Source organism: Petromyzon marinus, chromosome 21 (assembly GCF_048934315.1).
Source record: "Petromyzon marinus isolate PM22_M1 ecotype Great Lakes invasive population chromosome 21, UKy_Petmar_22M1.pri1.0, whole genome shotgun sequence".
Classification (NCBI taxonomy): domain Eukaryota; kingdom Metazoa; phylum Chordata; class Hyperoartia; order Petromyzontiformes; family Petromyzontidae; genus Petromyzon; species Petromyzon marinus.
The window spans coordinates 12,032,464-12,059,784 of record NC_133687.1 but is presented as its reverse complement, the minus strand read 5'-3'; the positions used below and the strand labels follow the sequence as shown (position 1 = coordinate 12,059,784).

Here is a 27,321-nt window from a genome sequence, read left to right as displayed (position 1 = left end):
CTTTCGGTAAAGTCACGTAGAATGAGAATAAAATAAGACAATAAAATTCTCACGACGTTTCGGCTACAACACAAGTAGCCCTCTTCACTGTCGTCCTGACAGTTCTGTTCTTTCACCTGCAAAAGGCTACTTGTGCTGTGGCCGAAACGTCGTAAGAATTTTATCGTCTTATTTTATTCTCATTCTACGTGACTTTACCGAAAGAACCAAAGAAGATGAATCCTTGCAGTCACGAAAGCTTTAAATCGAAATTTATGCGTAGAGGAGTTTCACAAATATCTACTGGATGCACCTACCCTCGCCTCCAATGCATAATGAATCACAAGAGTGCATAGCCACCATCACGCCTGGTTGCTGTACCACCTTAGTACTACAACAAAGCACCAAATTATAGTCGGTCTATGAAACCAAGACTTGAACCCGGGGTCTCAGGACTGCCAGCTCAGCACTCTGACCTCTTGACCCGTAAGTCACCTTAAACTCTGAAATAAATTCCCAGTTGATTACCAACCTCTCCACGCCACTGCTTCAGCTGCATACGAGAATCTCGCGAAATCTTTCAACCTCACAAACACCCGAGCGCAAACCACCGCTGCGGTTGAATCGCGTCGCAACGAACCGTTTTGGTGTTTTAAAAAAAGTTTTTATTTTCCGTTCACTTTTTTTATTGCTGGTATTCGTAATAACAATAAAAAAATGCGCGCAGGTGAAATGAATCGAGTGTCAGCGTCGCTTGTAAAACATTTCACCGACGCCACACACGTGTACGGGGAGGGAGGGGGGGGGCACATGGGTGACCGTGATTTTCGCAAGCGTAGCTTCATTAGAGTTTTATTTGCCGGTGAGATGGGATGAGCGGAAATGTAGCAGCGATGGGAGGTCCAGGGCTGCGGAGGGGCCACACGGGATGCACATGCACATTAAAAACACAATGGACGTAGCAAAGGGTTGAAGGAGGGTTCTACTGCGTAGGATTTTACGGTTGTGCTGGACAGCTCTTCGATACATTGTGTGTTTCCAGGTGATATCGCATTTTGCTCAGAGCGATGTCCAACGTTTTGCTCCATGCGTTGGGGGTTTCTTCAGGAACTCAATTCAGTTGGAACTCCTCCACATGCCGGGGAGCTTCTTCAGGAACTTACTTTTGCTTGAGGAGCTAAACTGAACTAAATTCAGTTATAACCGAATTTAGTTCCCAAGAAGCGCCGAGCATGCGAAACGTAACGGCAGACATCTAGCTGATCACGGGGTACACAACCTGGAATTGGAGAGCTGTTGAGAAGGGCCTTCACAACCAGCTGGGCTGGCGGAACTAACGAAACTACGCTCATGCAGTTCACGATCACCGCTCACTCGTAAATAGTCGCTGCCAATTTCGCTGCGATATGGTCCGAATGGTATGCACACGTGCGCGTGTATGTGCGTATGTGTGTTTTTTTTACAGGCACAGGTCAATAAAATGCTGTACAGTATGAACGAGCACAGAGGGGTTGTGGGGCAGAGTCAGGACTGAGAGGGCTGCGCATGATGGCAATTGGAGTGATGATTGGGCGAGAAATGATGCGAAATACTGGGGTTGAGCGGCGTGTGCCAGTAATATGGGACTCAGCCACCCCCTTAAGACCGAGTGACCTTGAGAGGCAGTTTGAACATGTGTCCAGCTCGGATTGCGAGACAGTTGTGTTTTTACCTCGATTAGATTGAGAGCTTTGTTAACTAAATACATGTGATCGCATTTGTTTTAAGGGGTTAGGCTACATCATCAATGCCAAACTTACGTTGTTAAAGTACTTGGTCCACAAAGGTACCACATACTTCTGGCATTAAACGATTACGTAGCCTAACCTCCCACCCCCCCAAAAAAAAAACAAATATGGATCAGGGGGGTCGTCGTTACTGCTTTGTTTCTCAAAGATGCCAACGCCTTTGCACACCTATCCACCACGCCACACAGCCAACATCTCAACGGGTGAGGTCATCCCAGGAAATCGCTCACCACGCAGTTCCTTCGCTTTGCGCTTCAGCAAAATCATCGAAATTAAGTGGCCCATATCGTTTCAGGCAAATGTGTGGGGCGGTTCGCTAAATTACGTCTCTGTCAACTTTTAGTTTCTCGTGTTTGGTCTTCGAGGCTAACACAATGCACGTCTCTCTGTCACCAAGTGAGACTTCTCCATGACAGCTATAGAACCAATAAAGATGCAATTCTATTGCACTGCGGGTTTTCAGACACAAAACATATATATAAAGTTCCTTTGTTTCAAAACAGTTATGCGACCAGTATGAAATTTCTCTCATGAACTAAATAAAGGATATGTTGGGCTGGCGAGTGGGGAATGCTTTTCAAACGTACCACTGCCATGAATGTATCTGCAAATGAAACGATGTGGCATTGGCACGAACGGTGGGAGGGTCCTCGTCCGGTTGACAAAAAAATATCCCATATCCAACTGGACAGAGCCCCCCCGGGAGAAATTGTAAATACGGGAAGCGTGAGTTACACAAGGAGAAATTAATTGCTGCTGATGCCGTTCTTGATGACAATCATGATTGCCGTGATCATGACGATTCACTTTCAAGCGTCTATGGTCCGCAAAGGCAGCACACACTCCCGCAGTTTGTTCACATCGCAACATTCGCTTGTGAAATGCGTTTTGGTTTGCTTGGAGCAAACGGGAGAGCGGCGGGGCGAGTTTTGCGAGCGAGCACCTGGTAAGGCCCAAGCAGCACACAAGGTGGGAGTAGGGCCAGCTCCAGCTGCATGTCTACCCACTGCTGCTGTTGACGACCATACCAACGCAACAGGAACTCATTCTTGGCCGAGTAGACCTAGGGGAGAGGATTAAATTAGATTCCAGATGCCAGCTGCCATGAGTCGTGATGAGGAGTGGGCCAGGTAAAGATCCTGGGGGTTTGCTGGATTATTTGGTCAGTCTTTCAAACTCTGCGACATCCATCCCATAAGCACAACTACAAGACAAAAATCTCCCGTGTAGCCAACACAGGCTGATGGGCAAATTGTTAGCGAGCACCTATTAAGGCCCGCACGGCACATGAGGGGGTGGTGTGGCCAGTACCACACCCGGCCGCCTTTGTATTCCCAGTGCTGTTTACACACTGTACCAGCTACTCATTTAAGGCCGAGTCAACCTAGAGTGGCCTAGGAATTGTTCTAATTTCACCACTGATATTGGCCATGAGCACAAATCGAAATCGGGTCGCCCGGGTTCGTAGCGCACCGACCACTGTGCCACTACTCCCCCACGCATGCACACACATACACACGCACGCTCACATCGAGACTTCGAGGAGCTAGCTGCAAATATCCACCCCGCCTACCGACCATGCCTGTGCTCCCCAACACCTGGATTTACGCGGCAGGTACAAAGTCACGCCTTGGATTACTCACGAACCCAGATGCTCTGAATGCGGCGGGGGGGGGGGGGTTCCCATTGTAACAGGTGCAATGCATAACTTAACACGTCCAGGGATAACACAAAACAAAAAATAACTCCAATGAAATCAATAACAAAAAATATGTTCCTGGATTGTGTGTGTGTGTGCGCGGGTGTAGATGAAGGGCGCAAGTGTGCTGCCGAGCCACGCAAAGTGCTGGGGGTTGCCACCGAGTGTCGCACACGCGTCCAAGCCATCGCAACCCCAAGTTGACCTCTGAATGCTAGGGTACGTAATCCAAGTCATGGCTTGGCTCTGGTCTGGCAGCGACTCGACTCACGCTTGAGCTGCTCAGCTGCTTTCAATGTCGCATGGGCAGCTCGGCTCATGGCTTAGCTCGGGTCTCAGCTCATGGAAATCCTGAGCATGATTGGGATGATGCTCAGGGCTGGCTCAAGTGGAGCATGGCTTTTAGCTGGCTCACAATGAGCAGGGAACTAAGCATGAGCCGAGCCGTGACTAAAAAAACACGGGCTTTACAATCACGACCATCCCATCCATCGCGCTGGGTGTGCAAACATATCCACGGCCACACCACCAACCACTCCCATGCTGGTGCAACACTGTACTATCTCACGTGCTTAAACCCACCAACTTCTTCCCCTCTCCGACTGAGGGCCACCCACACTCTAGCAATTAGGAATGTACACGGAATTAACGTTTCAGTGGCGCTAACACAAACCACAGCACGGCAGAGAGACCCGTAAAACTCGCTCTAGCAGCAGCAACGGGCACCATCAGATTGCTGTAAGCTCTAGCTCGGCCACTTCCGATGAAACATTATTTTGAAGATCCTAAGCAATGGGGTGTAGCGATGGATGAAAACCCAACTGATGAAAGACCGTGGACGACATCTCGTGAACGCGGAGGCAGTCACTAATGACGCCCAAGTGTGTAAGGGAGCCTGTCCTGAGATTTGACTGAAGACTGATTCTTGAATGAAGCTGTGTGGTGAACGAGTTGGAAAGAGAGGCCCTTGCATTTTCTGTCTCAATGTTTGCATTTGCAGTACTGTATTTATGCGTCCGTGTGTCTACCCGTTTCCATGTGTGTCCGTGTGCATCCAAGTGCCAGTGTTTGTGCATAGGCATGGCAGTCTGTGTGTTTGTCTGTTGAATAGGAGCCTGTGTGCTTGCTTGTGCGTTAAGTTTGTTGCTGTGCATTCCTGTGTGCATCTGTGTGCCCATACTTTGTATCTGTGAGCTTGTGCCCAGATAAGCCTGTGTCCAAATGTCCATGCATTTGTGTACGCCTGTGTGTCCATCTTTGTCCAAGTGTCCGTGTGCACGTTGCTCCGTTGACCTGTATGTGCAAGCCGGTGTGTCTTTGTCATGCATTCGTGTGCATTTGCCGGGAACATAAGTTATTTAGTCAAAAGCGTTACAATCCATTCACTCACTCACTCGCACTCAAGACTCACCGGACCCTCCTAAACAGATCTCGGCCCCAACCAAAACCCTCCACACCTCAACCTCACAATCTCAGGCAAAAACCCCAATGGTCTTGCTACAAATAACACAATGCAGACACGCGGGAGACGAAGCTCGTCAGCTGTTTGTCCTTAAAGAGCCACCGCCACTGCCACCATTGCCATCGCCAGCAGTGCCTGAATGCATTACACGTTTTCCAGATCATCCCTTTTCCCGCCGTTCCGTTATTTTCTCACCCGCTTGATGCTCCAAATTGTAATGATGAAACCGCCATCGTGTGTGCTCAGGGGGGACCAGAGTTGGGGGGGGGGGGGAGGCAGAGGGTTATGATGAGAGTTGTTGGGGGGTGGAGGAGGGTAAAGTCAGAGGAGGTGCACCCATGAGAAATTAGGCATGGACTTGCGCAGTGTGGCAGAGCGGAAGAGGTGGGTGGGGCCTTTGAAATCTCTGAATCTGAAAACCGCCTACGTCTACGATCGCTCTTGTGGTTTTTTTTTGGAGTCTGAAAAAATAGAGTTCCTCGGCTGCCCTGAATCTCGGGGGAATGTGCGCAGTTTCCATCACAGCTCGCGTTGTTACGGGCAGCGACGCGAGATGAGGGGGAGGGGGGGGCGGGGGCAGGGGGGGAAACAGGGACGTCAATTTTTTTTTGTTTGTTTGTGTGTTTTTTTTTTTTGTTAAAGGGATTTCCGCTGCCGTCACCAAAAGTTTTGGGCCGGCGCGAGTCGCAGTGTGGTGTGGCCGGGGCCCCAGCGGATGCTTCTGGGTTTAGAAAGCCTGCTGGGCCGGGTTGTAGTTGAGCGACGTGGGGAGGTGTGGCCTTTCCTCCAGCTTGTCGTACTCCAGGTGGAACTCCTGCGCGGGGCGGAGAGCACGGAGCGGCGCCGTGAGAGCGAGGACACGGACGTGGGCGAGAATTCGCGCGTGCACAAGTGCCGACGGCAGCGGACGCATGGTGCGGTACACGCGCGTGGAACCATACGGACGATAGCACATTCATTGGCACACACGCACGCACGCAACAAAACACATACCAAGGTACGGATGGTATCAGAAAGTAGTCCACTGACACACTAAGAGAAATACAGAAATAACAACGACAGCCACCCAAGGGACGACGGTGTGATGCCACGACAAGTGTTTGGGCCAGGCTAGATGCACCGTTAGGTCATGTGGAGTGCCATGAGCTCACTGACGGATACCAAGACACGCACTAACATGAAAAAAGATAAAATACAAAGATCCCCCACGTAGACTTTAACACTTTTTGGGCAAGCGCTGTTAGTGACCACCTATTAAGGCCGGCACGGCATGCACCTGAGTGGACTGGCCAGCACAGCACCACACCCGGCCGTCTGTGTCTCCCTCAGTGGTGATGTTTTCGCATTGCATCCGGTACTCATTTAAGGCTGAGCCGACCTAGGGGGAAGCCTACCACCAGTTCAGTTATACGTGGCCGGGTTCGTTGCACGGCACGATAACCGCTGCACCACCGCTCCCCATTCATAAACACACACAAAGCGCACAGAACGGACATAGCACGCACCTTAGCGACCTTCCTCCAGTTGTGGCAGTCGAAGAAGAGGTAGGTGCCGCGTTCGTACGTGTTCGTCTTCATCTGAGGCTCCATGCCGGGCGCCCGCGTGATCCACACCCGCTCGTCCTTGTGGTACCGCCAGTCGCGGTTGTACCTGCGGAGACAGCCGAGGTCGCGGTGAAGGCCACAGTGGTGGCGGTGGCATCGACGTGGCCAAGAAGTGGCGGCAGCCGTCGGTTGCCCGGCTTAAGCGATGAAGGCTCAAGATTGAGAAACGCTGACACCTGGTGGTCAAGACGTGGAACTGAAATGCAGCGGGCGTTTTCTGATATCTGTTGACAGTAACACGTTGCAATGGATTGTTTCGTAATGTTTGGGTCTGTCTTAATCATTCTTCAACCAAGTTACCCCTCGACAGAGAAAAAATAAATACTGTCATGGGGATCATGGAGCCGTGGTCCATCCACTGCTGGACTCCCTATATCATCGCCTTCCTCACCGTCCCATGAAACAACGATCCAGGCCGCTCCTGCGCGCGAGTCGACCTCATCGATCGCTCCATCTCCACGATGGTCGATTCTCTTGGGTACGACCGACTGTGGCTGAGCGAGCGACTCAACTGTGCATCCCAGTGTCAGTGTAGGGGGCTCACAGTTCTACCGCCGCGGCAAGTTGCAGGATGTCGCCCCCGTTGGTGTAGTACATGTAGAAGAGCAGATCCTCCCCGTACCGACTCAGCTTGATGGGAGCAAGCTGTAGACACACACGCACACAGGCACACGTATAACCACACAGACACACACAGGCACACAAAAATCCACCGTATAGCCTTAACAGATTGTTGGGGCGAATGCTGTTAGTGAGCACCTCTGAAGGCCAGCACTACTTATAAACACAAAAAAGTATATACAATGGTCCTTCATGTAGCCTAGACAGACAGTTGAGGCAAGTGCTCTAATGAAGCAAACATGTTCTCACCTTATCCCTGATGTGAATGTTTGTCAGGTATTCTGAAGGAACGTGAAAATCTGCGGAGAGTCACATTAAAAGCCATTAAAACACATTTACGCGTAAGGCCACTTAATGGGCGCGCTGATCCAGCTTTGCTATGGGTGTGCGTAAAGCATCGCAACTTGGGTTCATTGGCAAGATCCTCCACGAACCCAGCACTGCTCACCTCTCACCTCACTCTACTCTCCTCCACGCACTCTCCTACCTCTCCCCTCATCTCAATACTCCCCCACAGCCAGTGGACAGCGAGAACACGTCGCCCCCGCGTTCTCTACACGCATCTCAACTCATTCGTTGCGTGCGACGTCAGCGGCACAGCAGGGCCTCCCGCAGTGGAAAAAAACGACCAGGCGCCTCCTGGGCCGTGCTGGGCTGGTTTGGCATGGCCCTGGCACGGCTCGGTTGTGCCAGTGGAAAAATCTAGGTTTTTAACATTATATATCGCAATGCGTGTACAACATTGAACACGCTCGGCGGCGGATTAAACCACGCGACTACCCCGAAAGGTGGTGGCACAGGCGCGGTCAGCGTGCACGCGCGCCGGAACCGGTGTGCTCGGAGGTGCCACGTTACCGATATCCTGAGGTCTGCACGGCGCTTCTGCCCAAGGCGACGCGAACTTGGGGTAGAGGTTCCTGAAAAGCAAAGCACACCTTCTTCTTGGCAAGAAGAAAACCAGCAAACGATAAAAGGACAAACCACCAGACAGCGTTAAAACGGGGGCGGCTGCCCTCCTCCCGGTCCGTGCCAATGGTGGACAACGGTTCAAAGGTTAAGTAAGAGTTTCCAAAAAAATCACATCCGTTGTGTCCCGCTGCAGTTAGCAATCTTTCCCGTTCAAGTACAGGTCGAGCCATTACCCGCCGCATGCGTGCGATGATTTGTCAATGGGTCCCGCTGCTTTACGTTAAATTGAGAGATCGTGCGTGCGCACACAAAAGTCTGTATCTTAATATGAACTGGCATTTCTACGTCATGTGGTACACGCTCAAGAGATATTTTTTTAAGTGCTGTTAGTGAGCGCCTATGAAGGCACTAGGGGGTGGTGTAGCCAGCACGATGCTCGGTTGCACACACACACACATACTACACACACCAATACACCACGTACACGCTAACACACGAGCGCACGAGCACCAATTAGTGAGCATCTAATAAGACAAGCACGGCACATGAGGGGGTCGTCATGTAGTTAGCACCATGCCCGGCCGCCTTTGTCTTTCCGACGCTGATGTTTACATGCTGCACCAGGTACTCATTTCAGCGTGCACATGCGCGCGTACTCGGGGGAGTTGAGATTGAGGCCGAGTGTGGTGAGGTCACTGCCGAGGGCCAGATGCACAAGCGACGGTTCCGTCTCGGCCGCCCGGATGAACGTGAGGAGGCCGATCATGCCGAACTGATCCGTCACCATCCCGCTCGGGATGTTCGTCACGCGGCCTGCTCATACCAGCACCACCGTCACCACCACCACCAGAAAAAAGACACATCCTTTAAAACAGTGGCTCAATGGTTAGAGACGAGTGGGTTCCACTCCGGGTTTCAGAGGAGGCAAGGTGGCTCAGAGGTCAGAGAAGCGGAGGACCCATTGCTGTGGGTGCTAAGCAGGGGTTACCGTCTTGAAGGATCTGGATGCCCTTCTTTTGCTGGTTCGCATTGGTGTTGCTGCCCTTGTCTCCAGGGAACTTGGGTCCCTCTGTCACCGACCCCGTGGTCTGTCCGCTCTGATTGGTCAGCTGCAGTCACAAAAACAAACGGGGCAAGTTCAGCGACAAACGCGCACGACAACAATTACCTTCGTGACCATGCCCACGATGGTCGAAATATTGTACGATTAACTCCGTCCATCTGTCCATCATGTCGGGGGGGGGGGGGGGGGTTGACTCTTGTAAACATGACACAATATGAACAAAACTTTTATATTCAGTGATGGTGCTCATCAGGACTTGCCCGATACAAATCAACAGCAAGTGGCCCGTCGGTTTCTGTGCCGCGAATGAAACACTTCCCGTCGGAGATGATCACCTTGCCGCATTGCAGAACCCAGTTAATTCCCGGATGCGTGGCAGAAAGCCGGAGTTGAAACCAGGTTCTCAATAGTGCCGGCTCATCATCTCGGACTTTCTGAACCCCTCACCGTCTTATTGTCGTCGGGTGCGGCCGTGGGCTCCTTGTTGAGGTTGACGCCAGGCAGTGCCGGGAAGTCCTCGTTGTGGATTGAGAAGTCCTGGGGCTGCTCGCTCGCGGGCTTTGTCACCATGCCCACTGTGGGACACGGCAAGCACGCACGGCCTGCTCGAGCAAGGTGGGGAATCCGGGCCCACGGGCCAAACGCGGCCCGTGACCCCATTTCATATGGCCCGCCCAGAGCATATGGCCTGTAGATTCATAGTATATGACCTGCAGATTCATAGCATACAGTCGACAAAATTCATAGCATATGGCCTGCTGAAATCCTTTCCTACGGCCCACAGATTAATTTCACACTATATTTTACTATGCGTGTATGTGTCTTGTGGAGACCCTACCCCCATAGCTCCATTCAATGTGCGTGCGGACCATATGTGTTCCGCTATAACCCGAACCCGCTAGTCCCTGTGTGTGTGCGCGTGCATGGGTGCGCGCGTACCATATGGCGTCCTGCCAGCCATGGGGTTGGGGAGGGGTGCTGGGTTGCCGTTGCTTTCTCTCCTGTTCCGTTCCGCGAGCGCCGGAAAGTCAGACAGATCCAACCCGGCCACCGTATCGCTGCCTCCTGTTCACGCAGACAAAGACAAAGACCCCCCGTAAAGCCTGTAACACTGTAGGGGCAAGTGCTGTTGGCGAGCACCTATAAAGGCCGGCACGGCACACGAAGGGGGTGGGTGGCCAACACCACGCCCGGCCGCCTTTGTCTCCTTAGTGGCGATGTTTACACATTGCAACCAGGTACTCATTTTGAGGCTGAGTCGACCTAGGGGAGGCCCAAGATCGGTTCAGATAATCGTCCCAGGTGTTGGCCGTGAGCGGGAATTGAACCCGGGTCGCCGGGTTCGTAGCGCAGTGATGCTAACCGCTACACTACCGCTCCTCACGCAGACACAACCACCATCACCCACCGTTCTTCATCATCATCATCATCAGCTATGGTCGACCAGAGGTTGATTAAGGTCTCCCCAAGCTGGCACTACCTCTATATGCTCCTGCGATGCAACCATCTACCCAGCACCTGGACACAAACTAATCTCATCACTCCATCTCCTCGGTGGACGTCCATTCTTTGACTGCCACTCATTCTTGACCATCGGCCATTATCCCTTCTAGCTAGGGGCGTGTCCTGCTGAAGCCCAGTCACTCTTATTGTTAACAGATTGGATAATGTAATTAACCCCAGTATGTTCTATAATGCAATAGTTCCTCTTTCTGTTTCCACCACTGTTACCCACAAAATAATAGTAATTTGTTACTGATAAGGCACCCTAACCATCGGGGTGAGCGCTTTAAACTCACTTACCCGTGCTGTTATAGCTGTTGTTGGTGATCGCGTTGCTCAGACTGTAACCCTGGCTCCTGCCAAGGCCAAATCCTGACATCCTGATGGCCAAACACATCACAGCCGCACAGCACAAGCAGTGGTTAAACATTCCACTTCATTCATAGCGCATCTTTGACATCACTTCATTCATTTAACGTCATTCCTAACATGTCATTCATTCCGCAGCATTTATTGAGCATCATTCGTAATGCATCCCGACGACAAGAATCCAAGAAGTCAGAATAACCATGTCACCTGACCCAGCTTCTTACATGATATTCTGACTTCCTGGATTCTGCAAAAAATGCTTGAAGTAGTTTCAAGCTAAATGCCGCGTACCTAATCGCTACATCTGGTTGCGAGAATCGTTCAACTCAACAGTCATTGAGCTGAAACAATAACGATTAGAGCAGTGGTTCTTAACCTTACTGGAGGTGCTGAACCCTGCAAGCTTCATCAGTGCATTCACCGAAACCTTCGTAATTGGAAAAATAAAATATGATTTCTTAAAAACATAGGTATATATTTTATTAGTTCACAAAATGAACCGTACATCAGTTGCACACAAAATCACTGTGTTCAAAGAACAAAACCAACAAAACATGAATTTCACACAAAAACATAACTCAATGAATATTTACTGCAAATCAATGTGACTTTTGCTGTTGCCTTTCAGATACAAGTTCAGAAATGCGCGGCTTCACCTTGGCAAGTGCCACTCTCATATCATTTTCGAAACAAAGTCTGTTCCTTTTCTTGTTTTATGTCTACCATCCTCGAAAAAGATTGCTCGCAAAGATACGTTGTAACAAACGGTGTGGGTATCTCAAGGGCTTTCTTAGCAATAAGACGGTATGGTACAATTTGGTGACACCAAAACGTTGACAGCGTTGTTGTTCTGAAGAGTTGCTGTTGAAGCTGGCTCTGTTGACGTTCAATGATTTCCTCGAGGTATTCATCGTTGACATCTGCTGTCGCAACACTAAACGTGAACGGCTGTCTCACCCATGCTGGATATGACTCTCTGGTGGGGTAGTATCCGTCGAGAGACTTTGCGAGCTCATCTAAGTGCATGGCAATTGCTTGCTTCAGCTCCCCAGGTACAGAAATGTCTCCAATTCCAGACACGTCTTCGATCTTACTTACCACAGTCGTCCAGCAGGGGAAAGTTTGCCAAGTTATCATTCTCTATATTCTTGGTTCTTTCGGTAAAGTCACGTAGAAGGGAAACAATAAAATAATAAAAACATAAACCAATAAAATTCTCACGACGTTTCGACTGCAACACAAGCAATCATCATCACGATGTTTCGACTGCAACACAAGCAATCATCATCAGGTGATGATGATTGCCTTCAGGTTTTCTTCCGCTTCAATGATGTTGACTCCACCGCCCTGCATCTGCCAATTGAGATGATTGAGAGCATCGAAAATATCGGCCATGTACGCCAAAATGAGAATGAACTCAGAATTTTCAAAGCAATCTGCGTGACAATGTTGGTACTCTCGCAAAAACAGGGCTAATTCCACACGCATGGCAAAAACACGATTCAGCACCTTTCCCCGGGATAACCACCGAACGTTAGAATGGTACAGAAGTACCTCGAATTCAGAGCCCATTTCCTTACACAGCTCTTTGAAGATGCGGTGCTTCATAGCACTATTTCGCACATAGTTCACACATTCAACTACAATTTTTAATCCTTCTGCCAGTTTTGGAGGCAAGGTTTTTGTTGCCAACGCATGCCTGTGCAGAACACAGTGCGTAACAATGATGTGTGGTGCATCGGATTTCACCAGCGCTCCAAAACCAGCGTGTTGTCCCAGCATGGCTGGAGCTCCGTCCGAACTGCAGAAACCATATTCCACGAAAGATCGTTGTCTCTGAAGAAGTCATCCACGAGTTTCTTCACATCGACTGCCTTGGTTGTTGTTGTAAGAGGCTTACAAAATAACAAAAATCTTCCTTTATTATGTCGTCTTTCATATAGCGCACGAATACAACAAGCTGGCTTAGATTGGAAACGTCGGTGGTCTGGTGGAGTTGGAGGCTGAACTTTGCTGGGCTTGAAATCAGATCTGCAACTACTTGAGCCAAGATGGCATCTCTCAAGTCGTCTATTCTGCTGCTGCTGATAGTGTCATTTGAAAGAGGAATTTGGGATAACTTATCTTCAGCAGCTTTTCCCAGCATGATTTTCACCATCTTCAACGCAGCTGGTTTTACGAGTGTTTCACCAATGGTGTGTGGTTTGCCCTGCTTTGCGATCAGGTACGCAACTTCGTACGATGTTGTGAGGATCGGTTTGTCGATTGGTACAAAGCCGAGAACAGGCAGGGTAGCCTTTTCATCGAATCTGGCTCTCTTCACCTTGAATTCAGCGAGCGTTGTGTTCTTGTATTTCCCATCTCCATGCAGCTTTAGGAAGTGTTCCTTTAGTTTTGCCGGTGCAAGACTAGAATTGCTCAACTTGGCATTGCAAATCATGCATTGATGACACTTGACTCCCATCACGTTCCTTTATACACGTGAATCCATATTGCACGTATTCGTCCAACCACTTTCTTTTTTTGCTCGACATAGTTAGTATGAAGGGATTGAAAGATTAAAAGAAAATCACAAATGACGTACAATCACAACAGCCACAAGTCGACTACTGAGCGCACCAAGTTCCTGATCACGCAATGTGGCGTGATCAGCTGCAGCCAATGAAGGCCAAGCGGAGTGTGACGTCACGAATAATCCAAGTGGGCTGAATTTATTTTCTGTAACACATTTTTACTAACCAAATAAATATTTGTAATCTAACACGGCGAAGAAAAATTGTGTGTTGCCAATTTTTTGACGGCCGACAAAAACGGCCCAACATTGTTAGTGCGAACCAGACCGCTATACTGTGTGTGTCTTGACCCCTGCCGAACCCCGGAGAGTGACTCAACGAACCCCTGGGGTTCGATCGAACCCAGCTTAAGAACCACTGGATTAGCGTGTTTTGGTAAAACGCTTTTACACCACGTGACAATTGTATTTGTTTGGCTATGTCGGATGGAAGATCAACACGACACAAATTGGACCAGATCATTACGTGGACAAATCCGAAGTCAAACTCACCCTCCTAAGCCGTAGGTGCTGCGGGGTGGCTGCTGCTGCTGCTGCGGTGGCGGCGGCGGTGGCGGCTGCTGCTGCTGCTGCTGCTTCTGCATGGACAGCAGGTTTGGTGAACTGCGGTTGGGGCTGCCCATGCCAGAGGAGCCCACTGCATTGGCACGGTTTGACAGGCCGATGGGCTGCACGTGGTTCATCCGTGGGTTCAGCGCCAGGATACCCCTGGAAAAGATTTGGCGCGCAAACGATCAACAGAACGGGGCGGGTTAGCCGGCCACCGCTGGGAGCGATCAGAAAACAATACGGTAAGAACACTAATACTACATTTTTTTTTATTTTGGACACAGCACACTCGTTTACGCTGGGGCATCTTAGAGAGCACTTTCCACGTAATAAGCGTCTTACGTTGCATCTCATTGACATATTCCAAGGGCACCCCCAGTGGCAGTTATCCCTGTGTGGCACAAAGTGACTCAGCATTACCCTAATAGTAGGGGGCGATGTTTGCTACTGTATGTGTCATTCCGATCGAGTCATTTGCGAATCATTTAGAAAAAGATGTGGACCATGACACTGGCACACGATGGCCTATTGCTGCGAATTATGTCACGGGATCTTTAAAGTCCACTGTGAAGCAGAGTGCGTGCGGAGTATTTTATTGGTTAATACACACACCCGCAGTGATAACCAGGGCGGCCTGTCGGATTCGGACCGCGAACCTCTGCAATAAGCGGCAAACGTGCTACCGCTTGGGCCACATCACCGCCGCAAGTGAATATTGAGCCTCAATCGGTCACATGCCTGCGAGTGCTAGCAGCACCGCCTCTGCCTTCAACAGCCTTGTTGTTGTGCAGTTGCCGTCGTCATTGCCGGAAGTTACAGATGTCCCTAATGCTGTTGCCCGCTCGGGTCAAATTACTGCTTATGATACGACTGGGAAAATATTGTCCTTGATTTCATGCCATGTCCATTATTTAGTTAAACCAAGTGTGTGAAAATTCAGTCACCGAAAAAGGTGACCAGAGATCTGACAGGGATGGAATGATTTTCTAAATGCAGCGCAGACATGAAATTGCTCCAAGTATGAGAAACGTTAAATATTAAAAGAGACGTAAAAGGTGAAGGTGCAGTCCTGCAAGTGCTTTCTCACGCCACTGATGGCAGAACAGCCTCCACTAGAGCGAAATATTGAGGGTATTTGGTCTACTCTTCCAAGTTGACCAACGTATTCGAAGAGGTGGCAGTACCCACACTTTACCCCACCACACAAGACCTGCTGATCTACCAACCGTGGTGCACCCATTTATACTGCTGGGTGGACAGAGGCGGGGGGACGGGAGTTTCAGGAACTAGCTTCATTGTTCCATCTTCCGCATCGGGAGATTTAATAGAACCGGCGACCTCTGGATAGCAAGTCCAGTGTGCTGCTGAACCATTAAACCATTGCGGCAGTTCCACTATGATAGAGTGAACGAGGGGTGCGGGGGGGGGGGTGATGTACCGGCTGGGTGATGACGGCGCGTGTGGAGGCGGCATAGGGGGCCCCACACTCGTAGGGGTCACGTGTCCTGGCAAGGGGGCACCCTGCGATAAACTCCGGTTGAGCTGTGGGGCTGTGCCCCCCATTCCACGCATCTGAAGACCCAGGGGGTCTGGAGAGGGTGAACACAAGCACACACGCAGATTTGTACGCACCATATTGGGTACAGATTTAAGGCTGGGTCGACATAGGGCAGGCCCAGGATCAGTTCAAATAATCATGTCGGCTGTGAGCAGGAATGGAACTCAGGCCCCCGGGTTCGTAGTGCAGTGCGCTAACCACTCCACTACTGCTCCTTGACATACACACAGGAAAACGATGAAAAAGGAATCTGTGATATCTTCTCCCCATAAGGTATCTTCTATTGATGGGGATAGATCTGTGCTACATAAGTTATTAAAAAAACTTCGTGATCTCGCTGAAAAGCTTCGCCACATCCGGGCAAATAAGATGGCGTGGAGATAATTCTGCACTGAACTTGGAAAGCATCTAGAGCGGTCTGGTGAAATCTTCATAAATTTTGCCCTGCTCTCATTCGTTAAGTATGTCCCATGCACAAACTTTAATTGAATGAGTTTGAGCGAAGCAGCTCTTGGGCCTGCTTTAGGGGCTCGCCAATACGCTATTCCAAGTCTAATGGGGCCCAGACCCATCCCACAATTTTTTGGTAGCTGGTCTTAAGACAGGGTCCCCTTCTTCCTGGAGCCAATAAGCCTAGGATAGACTATATTTATCTGTAGTAGTCTCTAACCAATTGATAATTGGGTGAATTAAAATCCCTAAGTTCTTCTCCGGGGATTTCACTATTGCGTCGCTAATTTGTAGCTATCAAAAATAATTGAGAGTGTGGGATATCATGTTTAGTTCGCACCTCTTCGAAGGGTAACACCCTTCCATCCAAAGATAATGGGGCCTTGACGCCGTCCAGGCCGGGGATTTTCCAGCTGTCCCAGTTTATCACCTTTCTCCCTATCGTCAGTAAAGGGTTACCACAGGTAATCGACCCCCTCTGGAGAGGGGTTTGCAGGTAAGTTTCTGGTTTACTCGAGCTTGCCAATGTCGAGATGACCTTTCAGAACGGTTGTAGCCCTCACGGTCTGGTTTTGATACTAGCCAGCGCAAATCCCTCAACGGAGCATGGTTTGACCGACTCTTGCTCCCAGCTTTTCCTTGCTTCTGTGTGTCAAGATAGCCTTTCATGTTACGAAGACCCATCGCCTCGTGATATTTTCGAAAATCTGGGAGAGCCAGACTGCCCTGATCTGATGACTTCATGAGGCGGGACTAACCAATACGAGCATGTTTGTAGTTCCATATAAAAGAGATCGTCGCAAAGAAGGTCTTCGGGATCTGTGTGGAAACCATCCTCATGAGGTGTATTAATTTGGGAAGGATCATCATCTTAATTAGATGTCCTCTGGTATATAGAGAAAGGGGGACGTCTGCCTAAGCAGATAGCAATGCGGTTCTTTCCTGAAGCGCTGGAGTGAAGTTCATTGAAAAGAGTGAATTCTGGGAAGAGGGCATCATAACGCAGAGGTATTTGATATTGGATGGAGACCATTTAAATGGGACCGGGTTTTTTCGGAGCTAATGGAGATGCTGCTGATAGTGTAATTAATTCCAATTTTGTTACATTTGGCTTGTACCCCGATACCCTTCCATATTCCGCGACTGAAGTTAATATGGGGGGGGGGGGGACTAATTAATTCGGTTCCATGAATGTCATCAGCACATCGTCGGCGTAGAGGTTTATTTTATTTTCAACCTTGCCAAGCCTCACCCCCAACGATAGAGTGATTTCCCATAACACTTACAGCGAGTGGTTCCATTGCCAAGGTGAAGAATAGCGGGGAAAGCCTTTTTTTGGGGGATTTTAAGATGTTTGTGATGGGTCAAAATGTTAAGCATTTTGAGATGCAATTTGCATGAATGACACTATATAAAAACAAATGATGTATGTGCATAAGGGGTCACTTGCAGAGATTCAGAAGCAGTTCTGTGGTATCCCTTTCTACGGACTCTTCTCTAGGAGAGTTGTCCAAATGTGACGCGCAGTTAGTATAATATACCGTTCTTTTCATCTAGTAAAAAATAAATAAATCTGTTTTCACTTAAAGCTGAAAATGTAAGTTAAGCAAATCACATCTCCAACTTGTTTATGTTCTCTGATCTGTGAATATTCGCATATTGACTATGTATTCATGAAATCTTCAGTGAATCTCAAAACTTTTTTCATGAGGGGTCTCACTTCGGAGCCTGGCTTAATTCCTCATTTAATATTTTCGGAGGTGTATTACAACATTTATGGCGACAGGGTTGTGGCACATTGACAACATTCACGCTTCACAGCAAGCAGTTTCTGGGTTCAATTCCCGACCTGGCAGCCTTTTTGTGTGGAGCGTGTATATTCTCTCCCTGCTCGACATGGGTTCGCTGATACATAGCTAAACACACAATACATTGCATTGTGTGTTTAGCTAGCTATGAGAGGACAAATAATGTACTCAGTATTGGTTGAACATCCCAATACTGAAAATATTACCTGCAAATTACTTAACTGGGAAGACACAATGCAGCAACATCGCCCCCGTACTGCGAACAACTTAGCAGGATCTTCCTGTAATTAATTAATTATCCAGGAGAGCCACACCAAGTCATAAGACTCATTTTCAGGAGGGTCCCCTATTGGGTTTTTATTTTTAGATGTTTTCAGGCAATTCATTAGTGAGACTCGCGAGGCTTTCCTAGTTAAACAAGCATAAACACTGTTCACATAGATGTACATTTAATTAAATTAAATGAGGACGTACTTTGTGGTCCGTAGAGGCTTGCGCCAAACTGAGACAGCTGACCCGATGGTGACGGAGAGCCCAGCATCTGAGACGGAAACGTCGCACAGCAGAGGCAGCGTCAGTACAGGTCCGAACTCGCGCCACCTTTAGCACGCCCACCTCCCACTCGCGCACACCGCTCCCATGCACTCATTAATACGGCACCCGTCTCTCTCTCACTCGCACACTCCGATACACCTCACTGTTGCTAACACACTTCTACGCGCCTCACTGTTGCTAGCACCCTGGCAAGCTCCGACACTCACGTCTTTGTCGGGCCTATGTGAGAAGACACTCGACTGGTTGAAGTACATGTTTCCATCAAACTCGGCCTCTCCCTCCTCCCCGAACCGCTTCTTTGGAGCGCCAAACATGCCTGCTCCGTGCGGGACTCAACTGTGATACAAGGAGGAGAGCAGACGCGGGCCGGTTATTCGGTCAGTACACTCGCTGACACGGTGTGACATGACAAGACATCGCGACGTGACAACACGAACAAGCCTGCTCCGTGTGGGACTCAGCAGTGACACAAAGGGGAGAGCCGATGCGGGGCGGTTATTCGGTCACTTGGTACGCTTGATAACATAACACAATACACAAAAGGACAACGCAACACATAACCACAAAAGATAATCGAAACAGAACACAAGAGACAACATGACAACACAACAGGACGACACAACAGGATGGCACGTGACAACACAGGACAATAACACAATATAACAACACAAGAGGTGAAACAACGTTATACGATGTAATTTGTGACTAGGCTGAATTCAACTGCTTGTTACATTTGAGAACCCGGTTTAATAAATTAGCCTATGCAAATCTATGGCCGTTGTTTGCGAGTCTGCGGGTCTCTACGTCAGTCATTAGTAAAGACTCAGTTTAGACCATCAACTCACTACATATTAATCACAAGGTCAAAACCCGGATTGGAACCCAGGATCTCAGCGGTACCGCCTCAGCATCGCTGAGCCCCGAGCCACCCGACCTCATGTGTGTGTTTGAGTGACGAAAGTTTCAAGTTTATCTGTTTAACCAGGTGAGAACTCAAAGAGACCACGATAGTCTCACTTGCAAAAGTCTGCCAGTGGGGGGAGATGTTTGCTATGTTTAATCCCAATCGAGTAACTTGCAGGTAATATTCTAATTTAAAAAAAATCTGGATGCTGACATCCGCACACATTGGCCTACTCTTGCAAATGACGTCAGGGGATCATTAAGGTCCACTGGCAAGCAGATGGCGACGATGAACAAAGTCATTATGCTCGCGGTAATATTCCGTGTGGCCACTGTAATGGAACCATGGACCCTGCAACAAGTGGTGAACACGTTACTGCTGGGCTACGTCACTGACCTAAAGAGTATAATTCAGAGCTTGCATTCTTGGCGGAGATTCACAACGAACCACCAGAAATGTATTTTTTTCAAATTTTCTTGCTGTGGTTTTCACACCTGATGATGATTGCTTGCGTTGCAATCGAAACGTCGTGATTGTTTTATTGTTTTATTTGTATTATTTTATTATTTCCCTTCTACGTGACTTTACCGAAAGAACCAAGAATATGAATCCCTGCAGTCACGAAAACTTTAAATCGAAAATTGAACCACCAAAAGTTTAATTTACTCCATTTTGTAAAGGATTAGAATAATTTATGCCCACAAAGTACGGAGTAGCCTAAAACACAAACATTTTATTTCAAGTGTCAAGAGACTACAGAGAATAATATAAACCAAAATATGACTGCACTGGCTGACATCTGTTACAGTAGTCTCCCTGTATTATAACACACTTTTTAAAACTGTTTTATATTTTGTATGTTCTCTAACTCACAGGTTATTCTTCCTGTATCCCAGAATAATTCCAAGCATGCATCTCTCCATGCTCCTTTGCACACTCTTCAGCTCGGGTTCCATCAAAAATATTCATCAATATCAACAAAACTACCAAACACATTCACATAAAAAAAATCCCAGTCTGAATGTCTCCCTGCGCAATGCAATGGCACCACAGCACTTATCTCCATTGGTGGCCGTACATCACTGGTGTAAATTCCACATTCCTATAGCTGGGGTCAATTTATCAAAAGGCCTACGGTAGGTAACACATATCAATAATGTTATGAGTATTAGAGTGATGACAATGATGACAAAGATGATGGTAGGCTGAGTTGACCTACAATTCAAGATTTTCAGCTCTAAATGAGCTGTCATGCACATAACCACCCACTTTAAGCACATCACAATTTTACACGTTTATTTTCACTTGTGAAAATATTAAACCTGGAAAACCCCGATTTAAAGCTTTCGTGACTGCAATGATTCATCTTCTTTGGTTCTTTCGGTAAAGTCACGTAGAATGAGAATAAAATAATAAATTGATACAATAAAATAACAGCACTCCAGCGCTGTCCTACCAGTCAGTCTCGTCCCTTCACCTGATGAAGGCCGCTTGTGTTGTGGCCGAAACGTCGTGAGAATATTATTGTGTTATTTTATTTTATCAATTTATTATTTTATTCTCATTCTACGTGACTTTACCGAAAGAACCGAAGAAGCTGGAAAACCCCCTTGAGATAGAGCATCTTATTTGCAAGAGGTAACATTGCTTCAACAACCAAGGTTTTATGTCGAAGCCCAACGTCGACCTTCCCTCAGTGCGAGGTTGCTCATTCCTCCTCATGCTGCCACCACAAGAGTCTGGAACTCTCTTCCCCCAGCCATCCGGGCTTTTAACTCGCTGCCCCTGTTCAATTAGGGCCAGGCTCTTCCAGTGACTGGCTGCCTCTTTCTCTCTGTAAAATAAAAACACCCACTGCTTCTGTATGGCGTCACGATACATGGGACGCATGTAGATGCTATATAAATACAAATTGTGCGCGACTGCGTAAGATCAGTGTACTTGCGCGTAGTAAAAAAAAAAACTGCAGATGCAGAAAATATGATCTTCACACACTGACAATGAGTCTTAAAATTATGTTGCCTTATCGTGGTGCTGTGAACCTCTGGTGCCGATAAAGAAAATTACAGGTTGCAAGTAATGTGTGCGGCATTAACAAACACGCATTCTGCTAGATTTATGCTCGAGAGAGGTGCATGTAACTCTGATTTTAACAATTAACGTCATATACACTCTCCCCTTAACATTACAATTGCAGTGTTGCACTCAAAACCACGGTTGCAACAATATACACATTAAGGGTAAAAGCAAATATAAGCTAAACTCGTTAAGTGTCCTTACGTAATTACAAATGTGCTTTGGTCCATCAGCCTATGCACTGTCCAGACCAATATTATTGTCAATCAAAATAACAAGACAATACACCCCTTCTTTCCATACCGGTTCCTTCATGTAGAAGAAAATAATTGTTGTACACATCCTATTGATCACGGTGGGGATTGTGAATAAAAATTATCAGTACTTAACAATACACCTCTCTAAATTTAAATATATAGGTGTAATGGTTGATCCCAAGTTTCCTCTTGGTAGCAATACTGATGGATTAAGTGACAGACGAGTGGCAAATGTCAAACCAAATGTGCGCACTCTCCCACAGGAACAGCGCTGGACCAATCTCTCAGACATTAATTTGCAACTATTACAGCTAACCTAAATTCTATATGGACATGCAGTGTGCAACATTTAATTATGAACGTATATGTATTTGGCCGAGTGTGATATTCATTGTATAAACACAAACTGTAATACGTAATATATATGTGCAATGTCTGAAATTGGCATCATTACGGTGTTGCTGTGTATGTGTCAATCGACACCCTGAACACCCCTCGCAAATTAGGTGTTCCATCTCAAGAGTTTATACAGGTGAAATATTAACATTTTATTAAATAAATCAAACAGAAAGGAGTTCTGCTTAAGCTTGCATTTGTCGTAAAGAATACTATTTTAACAGCAGCTTTCAGTGGTTCCAAGTAGATTTTATTTAGCCAAGAGTAACACGGGTCACCAAAACGAAGTGGTCATGAGTGTAACGTCATGAATTTAAAATGGGTCCAGTATTGGTACCGTTTGCATTATACCTCCTAAAGATGTTACCGCACCACACCTCACCAAGGATGAATACCCTCTGCTAGATCCCGCGGCCACTGATCAGGAGACACATGCGACCTCCAACATCTACTCTAAAAATCTCCCACGATCTGCTCTTACGTCTTCTCCCGTGGGACACATGCGACCTCCAACATCTACTCTAAAAATCTCCCACGATCTGCTCTTACGTCTTCTCCCTTGAGGCACATGCAACCTCCAACATCTGCCCTAAAAATCTCCCACGATCTGCTCTTACGTCTTCTCCCGTGGGACACATACGACCTCCAACATCTGCCCTAAAAATCTCCCACGATCTGCTCTTACGTCTCCTCCCTTGAGACACATGCGACCTCCAACATCTGCCCTAAAAATCTCCCACGATATCTTCTTACGTCTTCTCCCGTGGGACACATGCAACCTCCAACATCTGCCCTAATAGTCTCCCACGATCTGCTCTTACGTCTCCTCCCTTGAGACACATGCGACCTCCAACATCTGCTCTAAAAATCTCCCACGATCTGCTCTTACGTCTTCCCCCTTGAGACACATGCGACCTCCAACATCTGCCCTAAAAGTCTCCCACGATCTGCTCTTACGTCTCCTCCCTTGAGACACATGCGACCTCCAACATCTGCCCTAAAAATCTCCCACGATCTGCTCTTACGTCTTCCCCCTTGAGGCACATGCGACCTCCAACATCTGCCCTAAAAATCTCCCACGATCTGCTCTTACGTCTTCTCCCGTGGGACACATGCGACCTCCAACATCTGCACCAAAAATCTCCCACGATCTGCTCTTACGTCTTCTCCCGTGGGACACATGCAACCTCCAACATCTGCCCTAAAAGTCTCCCACGATCTGCTCTTACGTCTCCTCCCTTGAGACACATGCAACCTCCAACATCTGCCCTAAAAGTCTCCCACGATCTGCTCTTACGTCTCCTCCCTTGAGACACATGCGACCTCCAACAACTGCCCTAAAAGTCTCCCACGATCTGCTCTTACGTCTTCCCCCTTGAGGCACATGCGACCTCCAACATCTGCCCTAAAAGTCTCCCACGATCTGCTCTTACGTCTTCTCCCTTGAGACACATGCGACCTCCAACATCTGCCCAAAAAGTCTCCCACGATCTGCTCTTACGTCTTCCCCCTTGAGGCACATGCGACCTCCAACATCTGCCCTAAAAGTCTCCCACGATCTGCTCTTACGTCTTCTCCCTTGAGACACATGCGACCTCCAACATCTGCCCTAAAAGTCTCCCACGATCTGCTCTTACGTCTTCCCCCTTGAGGCACATGCGACCTCCAACATCTGCCCTAAAAGTCTCCCACGATCTGCTCTTACGTCTTCGCCCGTGGGACACATGCGACCTCCAACGTCTGCCCTAAAAGTCTCCCAAGATCTGCTCTTACGTCTACTCCCTTGAGGCACATGCGACCTCCAACATCTGCCCTAAAAATCTCCCACGATCTGCTCTTACGTCTTCTCCCGTGGGACACATGCGACCTCCAACATCTGCCCTAAAAGTCTCCCACGATCAGCTCTTACGTCTTCTCCCTTGAGACACATGCAACCTCCAACATCTGCCATAAAAGTCTCCCACGATCTGCTCTTACGTCTCCTCCCTTGAGACACATGTGACCTCCAACATCTGCCCTAAAAGTTTCCCACGATCTGCTCTTACGTCTTCTCCCGTGGGACACATGCGACCTCCAACATCTGCCCTAAAAGTCTCCCACGATCTGCTCTTACATCTTCTCCCTTGAGGCACATGCGACCTCCAACATCTGCCCTAAAAGTCTCCCACGATCTGCTCTTAAGTCTTCTCCCGTGGGACACATGCGACCTCCAACATCTGCCCTTAAAAGTCTCCCACGATCTGCTCTTACGTCTTCTCCCGTGGGACACATGCGACCTCCAACATCTGCCCTAAAAATCTCCCACGATCTGCTCTTACGTCTTCTCCCGTGGGACACATGCGACCTCCAACATCTGCCCTAAAAGTCTCCCACGATCTGCTCTTACGTCTTCCCCCTTGAGGCACATGCGACCTCCAACATCTGCCCTAAAAGTCTCCCACGATTTGCTCTTACGTCTTCTCCCGTGGGACACATGCGACCTCCAACATCTGCCCTAAAAGTCTCCCACGATCTGCTCTTACGTCTTCCCCCTTGAGGCACATGCGACCTCCAACATCTGCCCTAAAAGTCTCCCACGATCTGCTCTTACGTCTTCTCCCGTGGGACACATGCGACCTCCAACATCTGCCCAAAAAGTCTCCCACGATCTGCTCTTACGTCTTCTCCCGTGGGACACATGCGACCTCCAACATCTGCCCAAAAAGTCTCCCACGATCTGCTCTTACGTCTTCTCCCGTGGGACACATGCTACCTCCAACATCTGCCCTAAAAGTCTCCCACGATCTGCTCTTACGTCTTCCCCCTTGAGACACATGCGACCTCCAACATCTGCCCTAAAAGTCTCCCACGATCTGCTCTTACGTCTCCTCCCTTGAGACACATGCGACCTCCAACATCTGCCCTAAAAATCTCCCACGATCTGCTCCTACGTCTTCCCCCTTGAGACACATGCGACCTCCAACATCTGCCCTAAAAGTCTCCCACGATCTGCTCTTACGTTTTCCCCCTTGGCATATTTTTTGCGCCATCACAAATAAAACCGAAACTGCTGTGGTCAATGCCCACAAGCAACAGAACGATGGAACTTGTCTATTGTCAACATGAACATAAATCCCGATAGAATCACACCGGCACACATGGGTGGGGGTGGGGCAGAGTGGAAGGGTGCGGGTTTTAAGGACATTGATGGAAGTGTTTTGCAACGAGAATTGCCGTATTCGTGAAACAAGAAGCACAGTCTGGAATCGCCAGTGACACAGACGGAAAGCTCAAGCGTCGACAGAAACAGCCGACAGAGTAAAAAAAATCACGTCGTACCACCATGAGTGAATTAACTTATATGCATTTCACTTCAACGCAATGCGAACGAATTACGGTTCAAAATGAATCGAAAGTAAATGTGTCTAGTCTCCAAACGTAATACTTTCATAAATATTAAATGCAAGCATCTGTGTCACCATGTAAAAAGAAAACAACATTTGGGTATATTATAACTAGCAGCCTTCTATGACATTTTGTCCCAGAAAATGTTGTGTTTTAAGCGTCTCTGTTTAGGCGTGCATTAATCCACAACCGACCTTTGCAACGGGCTATGCATTTTGTCCAAGTTAAAGTACATCAAGTTGGTATGAATTGCGTTCACTGCATTCGTGTTGTTGTTCACTCTAAGCTTAACTGCTGCAAGTATTGTGTGTACACAGGGCTTAATTTCTCACTGCATATTCTCCGGCTCGCTGGTAGACTGGCATACACACGAGCTGTATACAGGACGTGGTGTACCGTGTGCGAATATATTTTTCGGGTTTCAGACCCAGATCCCGGCTGTAATGAATCCATGTGTGTCCTGTGAAGTTGTGTTCGCTTCGCACGCATTACTGTGTTCATTACTCCGTCGTTTTGCTATCGAGCATAACAAACCTTCAGTGTTGTGTAATATCCCAGTTCCATTCTCCAGTTGTAATGCCTCCCCCCCCGCCCCCTTTAGGCTCCTGTTACATAAATGTCACGTCCACTATAAACTCGAATGTAAACACATCAACCGATTCCTTGCGCAACACCAAATCCCACAACTTTCAGAGTTTGGGGCCTACCCATGCCCACGCCAGCTCTCTAATCCAAGACCCAAAGCAGACGCTAAACCCTCATCCAACTCACAGACTCCAACCCTCATCCAACTCACAGACTCCGAGACCCACCGACTCAGGACCTACCCCGATACAAAATAAACCCCAGACACCGAATACCTAAGTCTCCAACTCAGATCGGGATGTGAACTCGGTCCCCTCCCCTACCCCCCCCCCCCCCCACACTGAATACGAACCCCAACCACAAACGCGGGCCCAGACTACTACCAAGCCTCATTCTCCTACTCAGATCCAGATCGCCACAGCATGGACTCGAACACAGACGACAACAGAGTCCCATCCCCCCCCTCCGCAAAGAACTCGCCAAGTCTCCTTCCACTCTCCACTCGCTACATCCGCACAGAGTGCAGGGGACGGTCAAACCGCAGCCGCTGTTCTCGCCTCAAGCTCCCAGGCAACAACACAAGTAGTACAAGCAGCAATCATCAGGGTTTAGCAAGAGTCAGCTGAGGTATCAGCAGCACCGGCAATCAGAGACAGTTGTAGTCATCCTCATCAGCAGCAGCAGTGCCGATGTCTCGGCAGCATCGGCAGTCGCGATGGCGGCAATTTGCTTTTTGCAGCAGCAACTGCAGCAGTATAATCCGGCAGCGGCGGTTCTATCGGCAGCAGCAGCAGCAGTATCATCAGCAGTAGCGGCTCCCGTAGCAGTAGCAGCAGCAATGGCAGCGATAGCATCAGCAACGGGCGGCAGAAACCGAACGGATGATGAAGAAGTAGATGATGATGATGATGGCGAGTCGTGCTTTGTTACCCACTGTAAACGGCTAGCGGTTGGCGGGGTGAAGAAGCCAGCGCGATGCGAGGCGGGTGAGGAGAGGCGGTGAGGAGAAGCGAGTCGACGGCGGCGCGGGGAGCGGGGGGTGGTTGGGGTGAGCGAGGCGAACGAGACGGAGGCCGCCGAAGGAGAGAGAGGAGAGAGAGGAGCTACGCGCGACGCCACGAACCGCATTCAAGGCCCCTTCCTCCACCAAGATGGCGCGCGCGGGCTGCTGGGTAAACAGATTGACCTTTGACCCGCGACCCGCGGGTTTCACTTCCGCCCTGTGTGTATA

The 27,321-nt window shown here is 48.6% G+C and overlaps 1 protein-coding gene across 4 annotated transcripts; it reads right to left on the bottom strand.

Annotated features, from left to right (window-relative positions):
• Positions 1-621: 621 nt before the first annotated feature.
• On the bottom strand, positions 622-27,321 carry CNOT2 (CCR4-NOT transcription complex subunit 2). Of its 4 annotated transcripts, none has more exons than XM_032957948.2 (15): positions 27,214-27,321; positions 18,695-18,824; positions 18,408-18,474; positions 15,556-15,706; positions 14,061-14,276; positions 10,928-11,007; positions 10,064-10,189; positions 9,572-9,699; positions 9,050-9,170; positions 8,718-8,874; positions 8,008-8,069; positions 7,402-7,451; positions 7,076-7,176; positions 6,433-6,577; positions 622-5,741 (listed from the first exon to the last, which is right to left on the bottom strand). In XM_032957948.2, the coding sequence occupies exons 2-15, from the start codon at positions 18,800-18,802 to the stop codon at positions 5,655-5,657; spliced, it is 1,599 nt and encodes a 532-aa protein (XP_032813839.2). In that variant the 5' UTR covers positions 18,803-18,824; positions 27,214-27,321; the 3' UTR covers positions 622-5,654. The 4 variants fall into 4 exon arrangements, with proteins under 4 accessions (XP_032813839.2, XP_032813841.2, XP_032813840.2 ...); XM_032957950.2 differs by lacking the exon at positions 27,214-27,321 and adding an exon at positions 27,021-27,206; XM_032957949.2 differs by lacking the exon at positions 27,214-27,321 and adding an exon at positions 27,025-27,206.

Bases quoted from the DNA above. Each gene is read 5' to 3' on its own strand.
- CNOT2 (XM_032957948.2), bottom strand. From the start codon at position 18,802: ATGTTTGGCGCTCCAAAGAAGCGGTTCGGGGAGGAGGGAGAGGCCGAG. The intron at 15,707-18,407 runs GTACGTCCTCAT...CACCCTCTCCAG, and splicing joins AAGCCTCTACGGACCACAAA to ACCCCCTGGGTCTTCAGATG. The intron at 6,578-7,075 runs GTGAGCCCCCTA...CTGTCTCCGCAG, and splicing joins CTTGCCGCGGCGGTAGAACT to GTACAACCGCGACTGGCGGT.